Source organism: Meleagris gallopavo, chromosome 2 (assembly GCF_905368555.1).
Source record: "Meleagris gallopavo chromosome 2, MGAL_WU_HG_1.1, whole genome shotgun sequence".
NCBI classification, from domain to species: domain Eukaryota; kingdom Metazoa; phylum Chordata; class Aves; order Galliformes; family Phasianidae; genus Meleagris; species Meleagris gallopavo.
Genome location: NC_139405.1, coordinates 15330123 through 15342241, shown reverse-complemented (window position 1 = coordinate 15342241; position 12119 = coordinate 15330123). Strand labels below are relative to the sequence as shown.

At 40.6% G+C, this 12119-nt stretch overlaps 1 protein-coding gene across 7 annotated transcripts in view; it reads right to left on the bottom strand.

Moving 5' to 3' along the window:
- TTBK1 (tau tubulin kinase 1) overlaps positions 1–12119 on the bottom strand; it is a 100518-nt gene that overhangs the window by 29882 nt on the left and 58517 nt on the right. For all 7 annotated transcript variants that reach the window (XM_085219051.1, XM_085219050.1, XM_085219048.1 and 4 more), the window contains 4 exons: positions 9053–9207; positions 8007–8226; positions 5030–5205; positions 1560–2118 (listed from right to left, as the gene is read on the bottom strand). In XM_085219051.1, the coding sequence (XP_085075177.1) occupies positions 1560–2118; positions 5030–5205; positions 8007–8226; positions 9053–9207 (1110 nt within the window). The remainder of the gene's footprint in view (positions 1–1559; positions 2119–5029; positions 5206–8006; positions 8227–9052; positions 9208–12119) is intronic.

Sequence of the window (12119 nt, the reverse complement as noted above, 5' to 3'; positions counted from 1 at the left end):
CAAGGGTGTCTGATATGTTAAGTGACCACCCACAACCACATTATCTTTATTTAATGAAAGGAAGTGAATTTTCTTTTTTTGCCTGCTAAGGTGATCTTTTTTAAAGCATCATTATGCTATGCTAAGCAGCCTTCATGCTGCATCATACCCAACTCCCCCAGTCATTTCACGCAGCACTTACTATCCTTGCTCCAGCCTTTTTTAGCTATGTAAAATATGCCAGTGAAGCATCCCTGCTGGTTCTTACCAGCTGGTTTGTGCCACACTCACTGCATTATGAGCATCTTACACTGATCAGTTTAATAAGGGTACAGAACAAATTCACACAGAAGCTCTTTCAACCTGCTGGTCCAGCCTATGCAATCTCCAGACATCTAGGTCATTCCAAATATTGGCTTTTTACAGTGAATACCTATGCCTTTTTTTCTTTTTTTTTCTAATTACTTCTGGGATCCAGAGAAGAACAGAATCTGGGCAGGGCCTGTGCAGAAGGATCCAATCCTGTGAACACTTTCTTAGAGACCAAGGCCAAGAAGGAATGGAAAATGGAGCTACCATCTTCCAGAGGCAAACAAGACAATGCAAAGGCACCTACCACGAGAGCGTACTTCTGCACATAGTCCAAGACTCGCCTTTTGTTTCCTTCACTTATGGATTGCATGTGCATGATAGATCTTCACTAGCATACAAATTTCAGCTCACAGGAGAGCAATTTTATTGGTTGCTTTTTTTTTTTTTTTTGCTATTAATACTCTACAGCCTTCCTCTGAATGTCTGAGAAATGAAGACTAGATATGACATAGGTAATCTGAGCTAACAGTATATCATGTTTCTCCAGGTAATCTAATAAAAGATATTACTTCTTACTAAAAACTGAACTTCTTCATGTCTTCAGAGGACCATAGGGAAAAAAAAAAGCCACAAATGAATGAAGCCCTCTACAACTGTTTGGAAAAAAAACACAGTAGCTAATGACATTTCTGTGAGTTAAAAGCCTGATAACAATACTGATCACTGAAGTAAGATTGAGGTGGATACGTGCTGGTTACTCTGAGATTTTTTTAGGTATTCAAAAGAAAGTTTAATTTTAGGGAGTTACTTTACGCTATGCATTGCTGCAGGCTTATTCATGATGTATGATTACATTAGGCAGCATTATCTTGTAACGTATTGCTGCTGCTGCTGTTGCTGCTGTTGAGAAACTGTGAGGAGATGTGCTAGTAACACCTCCACACAACTAAGCAGTTATTAACAAATCACTGAGAGATAAAAATAAGAGGACTTATTAAAGATACCCACAACCAGAAATTTGCTCACCTCTTGCATCTGTGCCAAAATTGCTAAAACATCTTGACAACAATGTGCCCTTAGAAGTGGACAACACTACCAGCTACAGGGAGCACCTCGAAGGTGCTCACAACATTTGCAAGTACTGTCAGAAAGTTTCACAAGAGCATCCATGTCTGGAACCTCAGATTTCTCCAGCAAAGCTGAGGCTTCCCAAGACGATGATTTTGCTATGCTAGGCAATGAGATACAGACCAGAGTAAGGATCTTACCTGTCTGTGAGGACCAGTAGGTTCAGATTCTCGTCTCCTTTGTCGGATAGCTGGTGCTGAGTGTAGGGGGGAGTGGGCTGGACTTCCTGTCTGCTGTTCATGTTTACTGTCAGATACTGTTTGAGAAGGTCCTTCATGTCTGTGGGAACTGTCCTCCTCAGTCACAGGCTGCATACCCCGACTTCGCCCATCATGAGTCTTCGGCCTGACTGCAGCGTCTGCGCCCAAGCGCCTTCTCTCCTCACCGTCTTCAATAGGTCTTAGCTCCTCAGGCTCCTCATCTGTGGTACCAGAGGTGCTTGGCTCAGCACCTGGATGAAAGTCCTTCAGCTCCGTCTCCTTATCAATGATAACCCACTCCTTGCTATCAAAGTCCTCCTCCTCCGCAAGCGGCACTGAGCGGAAAGCATTGCTGAGGGCTTCATGTTCCACTGAAGCAGATACATCCATCCGACCGCTTGCCTGCCGGTCAGCCTGGCCAGTGTCAATGGACAGCATCTGAGCTGGCTGGGAGGAGCACACAAGCCGTGATGGAGAGCCAGGCAAATCCATTCGTGATCTGAAAACAGAACATGAAGCCATTAAAAATACATCATGTTTGTGGTTAAAGTTAGATAGCATATGAGCTGAGAAAAAAACTCTATAGCTCTCACTCCTTTCTTAGCGTACTTTAGAAAGATGGGCTTAGACAAAAACATTTATTTAGAACCTACAGTAGCAGAGAGACACTCCTCCTAAAGTAATTCTGTATGATAGCCACCAATTTCATCAACTCTCTTCCTTATAGCTGACAAGATTCCAACCAGTTTTCTTCCACAACACCAAAATACTCCATCCCCATTGGGAATTCCTACTGGTTTGTGAAAAACAAAACAAAACAAAACAACTTAAATCTACTGTCTGACTTAATGTCATTGCTGGGCTCCTATACCCCTTCAGTTGCACTGTGCTCTCTAAGGTGGCCACTGAGGTCTCTGTGGTGGCTATGTGAGCTCTTTGAAGACAGCAGGAAAATCTCACTGAAATGTTACAAGGCATAGGTGACCTCAAAATAATTTGGAGGAGCAGGAAGGAAACATGTCACATATGCATTGACAAAGGGCAGTATAATGTTCAGTGACTCACAATCTAAATAGCATCAACTTATGCAGCCATGCAGAAATACCTTTCAAACAAGCCCTGGAAGCTCCCTGTGCCCCGACAGCCTTGGCATCATCTCAGCTGGAAAAGCCATAGGCACTTCTGTCTTTCTGTTCCACAGTGTTATGGTCCATGCTTCTCATTTGGCGTGCACCTGCTGCTTCCTTTCCCTCCCTATTCAGTTCTGACTACTGCAGAGGCTGGCAGTTTGTTGCACAGTCACAATGTCTGATGCCCAGAAAAAGACACTTGCAGTGTTTTTTTACAAAGCGATTTCAACAAGGACCATACAGAAGCCTTGTTTGCTCTTCTGGGGAAAAATCTTCAAGGGAAAACACAAAGATGACTGACCACAGGGTGAGGGTTACTAAGCAGAGCTGGGTGTCTTTGGCACAATGAAGGTCAGAGATGAGACAGAAGGAATTACAAGTCAAAATGAGCAATTTTTGATGAATAAAGAGGAATCAGGGAAGGTGGTCAATCAAGGGCTGATATAGAGAATGAAGTATGTGAAAACAAAGACCTCAGCACCTCCTGATGGACCTGAAAGAAGTAAGGGTGCTTTTGTTAAATACTTAAAACAAAGTATATTACTGTGAACAGGGAAGACTTAGAAAGGTAAGACTGAACAGTAGCCCTCTCACACTGCATGTGCGTCAAAAATTGCATATTAATGAGCTCTTATTAAAAAAAAAAAAAAAAAAAGAAGCTGATGGGATTTAATCAATGTCTCTCTCCTTTCCCCAGCAGAAGAGAGACTCCTAGAGTGGAAGAATTTACTCCAGGAATCCAGAGGAAGTGCTGTGAGTCATGTCTCTACTGTGAAAAGGAGGGAGAAGAATAAATAAAAGACTCTGTGGCAGAAAGGGGCAATACTTGTACCATGCTGAGGGAAGCTACTTGGAAGATGACAAAAAGATTTTTGTTTTAAAAATATGGGCTGAGGAAAGAGGACAGCAGAAAGGGATGCCTTTCCTACATTAAGACAGCATGATGCTGAAAAGATAGGGAAGAACAGGAGAAATAGAGGAAGGAAGGAGTTAACCTTTCAGTGAATGTACAAGAGTAGTGCTGCTCACCACTATCAATGTTTTTTTTTTCCCTTCTTATTTTAAAGAGGACAAGAAAAGAAAGAAGTTAACCAGAACCAAGTTTTGCTTTTCAATCTCCAAATTATTAATAGTAACACACACAGTCATTTCCGAAATACAGACAAGTATTACAGTTTCCTCCATCCATGCAGAATAAACCAGTACCTAACAAACTGGAGGTAATATTAGAGGCTCACCCTCTCTCTAGTTCTTTCAGGTCCTTCCTCATTTCCAGCCTGTGCCTCCCTGTGACTCTCCTTCCTAGCTGAACTCTGCTAGATTTCCTCTGACAAAGAAGGCGGCTTGTCTCTTCCCTAACAGTTTTATAGGGGTCATTTTGTCAGTAAGATCTGTAACCACAGTCCATGTCCTGACTTTCAATTGTAAGAGGAAGAGGGATTAATGAAGAGTATGAAGAGCGTTATTAGCATCAGAGGTCTTTATCTCATAACTTGCATTTCTCAGCACACAATACTTTAAACTCCTTATTTTAATTATTTTTATTATTCTGTATTCTGTATATTTATTATTCTTCTTGGACATTTCTTTACTGTGGATCTGAGATAAGTACTCCTATAAGCATCAAAATCATGCTCTGTGTTCTGGATGCAATGCATACCTTGCAAAAGCAAACAAATGCAACATTATATGCTGAAAATGATGAGGATGATGACTATTATTATTGAAAAATTATCCTCATAGAATCATTTGAGTTGGAAGGGATCCTTGAAGGCCATCTAGTCCAGCTCCCCTGCAATGAACAGGGACACCTACAGCTCCATCAGGTGCTCAGAGCCCCATCCAGCCTGACTTTGGATTCTCCAGGGATGGGGCTTCCACCACAAGTCTGGCAAATGAAATAATGAAACTCACCAGATGAGAATCTGTCAGCTAGCTCTTAAAATACACGCATCTCCGTATGTATCCTAACTAGATCCATTCATCCCTCCCATCTAGGGTCAGCAAAAAGCTTCAGGACTATTAACTTCATCTCTGATCTAATACTTCGCTTTTTCTCCAACAAATGTCCCACTCTTTACCTGTGGAATTATTCCCACCCAGGAACCCTTCCCACTAACAGGCCTTATTAACAGACAAGAACATCCCATCACAAAGGTCACAAAGCCCACAGGCACTGACTCCTCCTTTCAGTGCCCATTTATCTAAAGATCAGGTTGGCCTCAACAGTCAATCGAGGCACTGCTACAAGTAGCAGGAGGTTACAGAGGGTAAGCAAACCTTCTTTCATGTAGATCTGCTTTGCCATCAGCTGTAGAGAGGCGTTCTGACTCAGGGCTGTTCACACGGCGATATCGTAGGGAGCGCGCTTGTGCGGTAGGGGACTCTGGAGGCACTCGGACAGGGGAGCTGGGACAGACCCCATTTCTCTGGTCTTCTTCCACCATGCACTGAGTCTGCAGGAAATAAACACGGAGAATGTTGAAAACCAATCACAGACTTTGATTTCCCATCCTTCACTGTTGTCTGTGCATTCTTCCAGGGCACAGTTTCAGCTACAGAAACAATCTATGAGGTAATACAAGGGCCCACACGCCCCGGCAATTATCCAATATTAAAACAAGGAATGGATTTCAAATCAATTCAAATATTTAAACACCTCTACAAGATGGCCTTTGCCTTTCAATTACTCTGAAATTATCATGGACTAAACTACTGCAAACATAAATTTTGTTTATCTATGGTGTCCAAGAGCCAAAGCAAACGTGTACGAAATCTACATTTTTGCTTACATCATGCATTATATTGAATGTATATACTTCTACTTTGGATGGACGTGATATGACTAGGTCAATTTCAAGGATGGTGACAAATATCTTTGGGGGGGGAACAAAATACTGATGTTGTACTTGTGGGAAAACAAGCAACTTTGCAAGATCCAAGAGCAGAGAACTGGAAGACAGTGCAAGAGGGAAAGAAAGACAGAAAGACAGAAAGACAGAAAGACAGAAAGAAAAAAAAAAAACAAACAACAAAGAATGAGAACCTTGATCCAACAGTGAAAGAAGAACCTTTCTCTGTGACAATGAGCAAGGAAACTACCCTTAGCAGAGAAATGAGAAAAATGGGACAGAACAAGATTTGAACCATGTGAACATAGAAAAATGATTCTCCTTAGTACATCCTGGGAAAGTACTGGGAAGAACAAAAGATAGCAAGATTTATTCATTGCCTAAAAACAAAGAGCCGGACAGGGACAGTGAGAGCTAATTCTAGTTCCACAAAACTGGAAAACAAAGATGTTGAAGCTGGAAATAGAAAGGTGTTTTACCAACCAGCTGCCTATGTTATTCTGAAAGACACACAGTATGTCTGAGACTGCAAGGAGAGGTGAAGCTCCAGCCCTACAGATCAAATCTGCAGCTTCTTTTATTTCTCCTTGTGGTGGTTGTGACTTCAATGAAAACTGACTCCTTATCAGAGAACAATCAAAGCAAAGAGAACAGCCCTAGCAGAGAGAAAGGACAGGCAAGAGTCAGACTAAAGATAACCCTTGCTGACAGAAAGGCCAGACTTCTGCTTTGGAAAGCGTAATGTCCTCAGCTGTGTTTTACTGACTGCTGTGTATCCACTAAGCTTGTCAGAACTGAAGCACTCATTGCCATGCTGACTCCTCTGAATTGCTCTGCCAGTAAACCGATAAGAAATAGCACAGCCCTTAGCAGGAGAGTCACCTGGTCATGCTGTGGATCTTGTAAAAATCTCTCCTGCCTCTAGCTGCTGTTATGACAGCCTTGTGAATGATAGCACTGAGTAGCTAGACGTAACATACAACTAGCATGAGGAAAGGACAGTTAGGACTCCCCTGCATGCATCTTGGTCTGACTGAAGAACATGAAGGCACCTGGTGGCTCTACGAAACAAAAGAATAAACAGGAATTATCAGGATTTCTGTAAAATAATTTTTTTTTGTTTTTGTAACTTGTGGAAAAAGAAAGGCCTTGCTCTATCAAGCTTTTCTTATTCCATGTGCCTTCAGATGAGAACTTCTGCAAATACACACACACAACTTACCAGAGACAGATGAAGAAGTGATTTGAACTTAATTTATAATTCTCAGTATTGAGGAACTCTTCAGGTAATGTTTCATACTGATAACATGTTGATCCAAACTGGACACACTGGAGAACATTAAGTAAGTTAGGTGAGAGGCCTTCTGGTCTTAAAATAATCTTTCCTGATAAGATTCAGGATAGCATAGATATCCGTGGGAAGAACTGAAGAAAGGACTAACTTTGTGTCTGTGTATAGACTGAAGTAAATTCTGGTCAGACCCAGCAGGCTGGTAGCTTTACCATGTAATTAATGCTAGTCTACCAATATCTGTCTGCTACCTGACAGTTTGCCTGCCAATGCAGGTTTCTCTGGTGACAGATTTTGTTTGTATTTGGTGTCATTCCATGTGATATTCTGATTTTGAAATCAGAATTGAGATCAACACAACAAACACTAGTTTACTTACAATATGTAAACTGATCTAATAAATAAATGAACTGGTAAACCCTCAAATAACATTTACAATGAATTCATCATCCAGTCACTTCTACAAGAAAGAATTGAAAAAATAGCTTAAGGATTATAAGGAAAACCAACTGCAATGTAGATGTAATGTAGGCTACAAAGCCTAATACGACCTTGGAGGGCAAAAATACAAAAATATTAAGTAATGAGTCTACTTTCTCTTAACAACCACGAACCAATATGCCATTCATAGACTGTGCTACCCCTTAGAAAGGACAGTTAAACAACTGGAAGACAAACTCAACCAGTGATGAATTAAGATCCACGAAAATAAGGCACCTCAGATCGAATTTATTTGCTCTAGAGATTGGGATGCAGTAAAATTTTGGCTTATAATTTCCAAAACTGGGACATTTCTGATACTGTATCAGCTACTCAAGGACTAGAACACCACTGCTTGAAGTACCAAGATGCTACATCACAATGTAGCGGTTACATGAATGATTCACTCTAGCATTATTGGGTTCACAACGTATTTTGCATAAAGATCCAAATTAATCCCAATGGCTTTCACTCTGAAAAAACTGCTATTCCCCATTTCCACAGAGAAATTCCTGGTGCTGTTTGTTCTGTACCACGTAGGATGTTACGGCAGTGGATCCAAGTTGCTTATAGCAGTCTGCAAATTCATTGCCCTGAGATCAGAAGCCACAAGAAATAAACATATGCTCTTTACTTTGCTGATGCTGATCCTGAGTTTGTTGCGATTCACATCTGTCTCTTCCCAAACTTCAGCCTCATTGAAAGCAGTGTTTGGTGTCTGGCCAAGACCTTCTGCTGGCCGGCCCGACAGGATGGGAGGAGCATTCTCTTGATCACTCAGATGTTCACCCTGAAGGACATCCTCAGTGTTCTCACGAAGCAAATCTCCTGGTACTGGAGTGACATTAACCACCCTACGGAAAAAACAAGAAAGGTATTATAATAGTAATTAAAGAACGTGGTTTATCACACTGCTCCAAAGAAATTCCTTAGCAGTTTTTAATGTATTTCTGGTTGAAAAAAAAAACACCCAGATATTATTACATGAAACAGATGAGAACATTCCACCTAGTATACAGTCACAAAGATGGAACGGATGTGTGAAAGCATTTGGGGACATTCAATTCCCAGGCTGCAAACTTCTTCAGAAGTTCAGGAGTGCACATTACACAGTATTTAGCTTAAAAACCACCCATCTTTCCATGAGATGGTGAGGCTTGATAGACGTTATAGTTTCTATCCTCAGTAATATTATTATGGATTCTTACTCCTTCAAAAGCACCAGAACAGACCACAGCTCACCATCTGGACTGACTTACAACTCTGAGAAACAAGTTTCATATACTGCTGCACCAGCAAATGAAAAACCCTGTGAGGGTTGGGGAACCACGAAGTAGGCACAGGCAGTATGGACACTGATGAGTTCAGCTCTACACCAGAAACCCATTCCATAGCAGGGCAACTGCCTTTCTGTAAGCACTGTTAGAGAAGCTCCAGCTGCATGTGTGTCATACAATATGGCATACAGGTTCCATTAATCCCAGTCAAAGGCATTCCTTAATGTAACTTAAACTGACAGACTCACCCAAAGTAGAAAATGTGTTTTCTACTAATATGCCTGAAGTCAAAACATGTCACGTAGTTCCTACCTTCCAGGATCACAACAGCCTTTGAATCTTTCAGTAATTAACTTGTTAGTGAGCACGCCCATGGTCTGGCTGGCATGACTGCAGTACTCACCCAAACATGGCTGCTGTTTGCCTGGTGTTTTGCTGTGGTGGAGTAGAAGTGCTAGTGGACAACAAGATATCTGTACCAGCCTTCTCCCAGTCAAAAGCTTCATTTTCAGTGATGCCTCTTTCTTTCATACTGTTCTCAAACACGGACATGATTAGCTGGAATAAATTTACAAAAACAATTTATTCTAAGAATAAGTTGGCTGAGAGAAGCTTTCATACAAAAAAAGATAACGAACTATGATGATGAGGATCAAGTGCATCTTGAGTCTCCATCTTGCCTGTAGAAGGTACCACGAAATGAAAAGCATATGTCAAAAAATCACACTAGCCGTTTCCTAGGCTGTTTTTGGCTTGGTAACTGAAATTTCTTTAAATCTACCACAGTGGCACATGTAATTTTGACACTGATCTGGCTAAACCTTGTTGATTGGTTACTCTAAATATAAAGCCTTAATTTCAGCTCGGTGTTCCTGTAGACTAGACATAGGAAAAATGGTACTTATGTTACACAGAGTTCAAGGCCCACCAGAAGACATGGACACAACAGCAAAGCTCCAGTTCCAGAATGCAGACTTGCTGTAATGTCTGGCTGAAATACAGCTTAGGCAGGAGCTCAGTGATATGCTTATGCACAGTGGTGACAGCCACACTGGGCTGTAGAAAACAAACGAACTGTGAAAGTGACTAAATTATTTTCTTTAAAAGACTGCAGGTACACATGCACATGCTCACAAGGTTTATGCTTGTTTACTTCTGAGAACCGATTTCTTCAGGAGAAAAATGAAGCTACAGGCAAAGTGTTCTGTGCAGCAATGCATTACCCAGGGAAATATGATGTCAACGCTAGGACACGAATAAACATTACCATAGATTAAATACCTATTTCTTCACATTTCAATTCCAGTTGTTTTTAGCAGCATGATCAGAAAACATTCTGCATGAAGGCAATGAGAATTTGCCATTTCCTACTACCTTTGGCTCACTGCAAAAAAAAAAAATCCTATCTGCAACTTTCAGTTAAGTCATCTTTTTCCTTTGTGGCCCAGAAGCAAACGATCACTGTGCACTCCTGCAGTGGCACCGCATTTTGAGAAAGAGAATTCTCAGAGCTGTCAGACCAAGGGAAAGGTAACACATCTCTTCTCTCTAGAGACAGACTGGATGTGACATGGCAGATGTAGGAGCTCCTTTGCTCTGAAAAGGATTTTAATGTTGTGACAGTTAAATATGATAGGATTGCATTTCTGTTAGTCTCATCTCATGATACTTCCTTTCACCTTTGATAGAAACGGGACTTGTGCTGCTACTATTGACATGGAACTAGCTCAAAACTGAATGTTTGAGCAAATAAAGTCATTCTTGCTGTTTAGTAAATGCATTCCTGGTATTTAGTAACCTTGGACATCTTCTCATGAATCTGCCCCATTACTTATTGAATACATAAGCTTCTGAACTAAACATATCTTATGGCAAAGAATTCACCAATGACGTGAACTTTTTGTTTTGCTCATTTAAATTTGCCATCTGCTAACTTCTTATGGCAATTTCTCATTTTCATGTTAGAAAAAGCAGAAAACAATTTTTTGCAGTTCTACTTTTGATTTTAAAGATGCCATATACATGTCAGTCCTCTCATTTGCAGAATGTGCTGTCCTAGTCTACTTAATCTTTCTGTATCTAGAAGTCGATATATCTGTAGCTTCCTTGTTGCCCCCCTTCCCCTACACTTTCCCTGATTTAAATTTATCCTTGTTATGATTCAGGTATGGAAGTATAAACAGTACTTAAGAAATATGCATCACACAGATTCACATCTTTATCTTCTAATAGAACTTGAAATTATCCTTATGGTTTTGTTTGCTTTCTGAGTGTTACTGAGCACTGAATATAAGCTCTCCCAGAACAAGCTATTCTAATGCCAAGATGAAGCCCGTCACAGAGTTTAGATTCACATTCCTTTTCTACATACACAATATGAGACATTTACCTACATTGAATTTCATCTGCTATTTTCTTACCCACTCATTTCTATCAAGTCAACAGTTTTTCTTTGTTATTTAGCTCAACTTACTGGTACGCATAAGTGACACTCATCACTTCGGTATTTACTCTCTTTTCCAAATGATTTTCTGACCATTTGGAAGAACCTGGTTCAAACCCAGGGCTCTGTTAATTACACCAGTACCCTCCTTTAAATAGCTTTTCACTTCTCATGTGTTAACTATCTACTTATTCATCTGAGAAGCTTCCCTGCTATTCCCAGTGAGCTTAGTTTGACTAGAAACCTAGCAAGGTCTGCCCGAAGTCTTTTAAAAATAGTAATTTTTAAATTTAATAAATTACTATTAAAACATGATTTATAGAGCCTTTGCCCACAGGCTCAAAAACTCCTTCCAAGACCTCTACACGTTAGCAGACAGACTGCCCTTATAAAAGCCATACTAACTAGCATTAGATTACTCTCGCTCATTTGTCCTCTAACCCTGGGGTCTTCATTACATTCCTGACTATTTGTGATGTACATGTCAGTGCCAGGGACAGGCATTTTTTGAAGCCGATTAAAAACTGGTACCACTTTTCTCACCTTCTACTGATTTGATACTGAAGCAGTCTGAAGTAAGAAATCACTTTCAAAAGCAGGAGTTAATTCTTATCATTTCCTCACATCTTCAAGGCCCCAACTGAGCCAAAACAATTTTTGTTACTTTCTGCTATAGCCTCTTCTGCTAAAAGTTGCAAATAACTTTGCAGGCTATTTGGGATTTTACAGGCATCTACTGTACTCCCAATGGTTTTGTTGATGTTTTTTTTCCCAATACTGGTTTCCTTAGCTGTCATTGTTCTAAAGCTATTCCATGGTCATGCTGATCACTCTCAGCTTTCTCTAAACCTTTTCTATTCCTGAAGAAAGTTCAAAGCTTTATAAGCAGGAAAGCGGAGGGCACAGCACAGTTTCAACACCATCCTCAACAGAGGTGATTCTCCCACTATTTAGGATTGGTTGGGCTCCACTTTAAATACTGTGTGCAGTTCTGGGCTCCACAATATGAAAAGGATGTTAAGGTCCT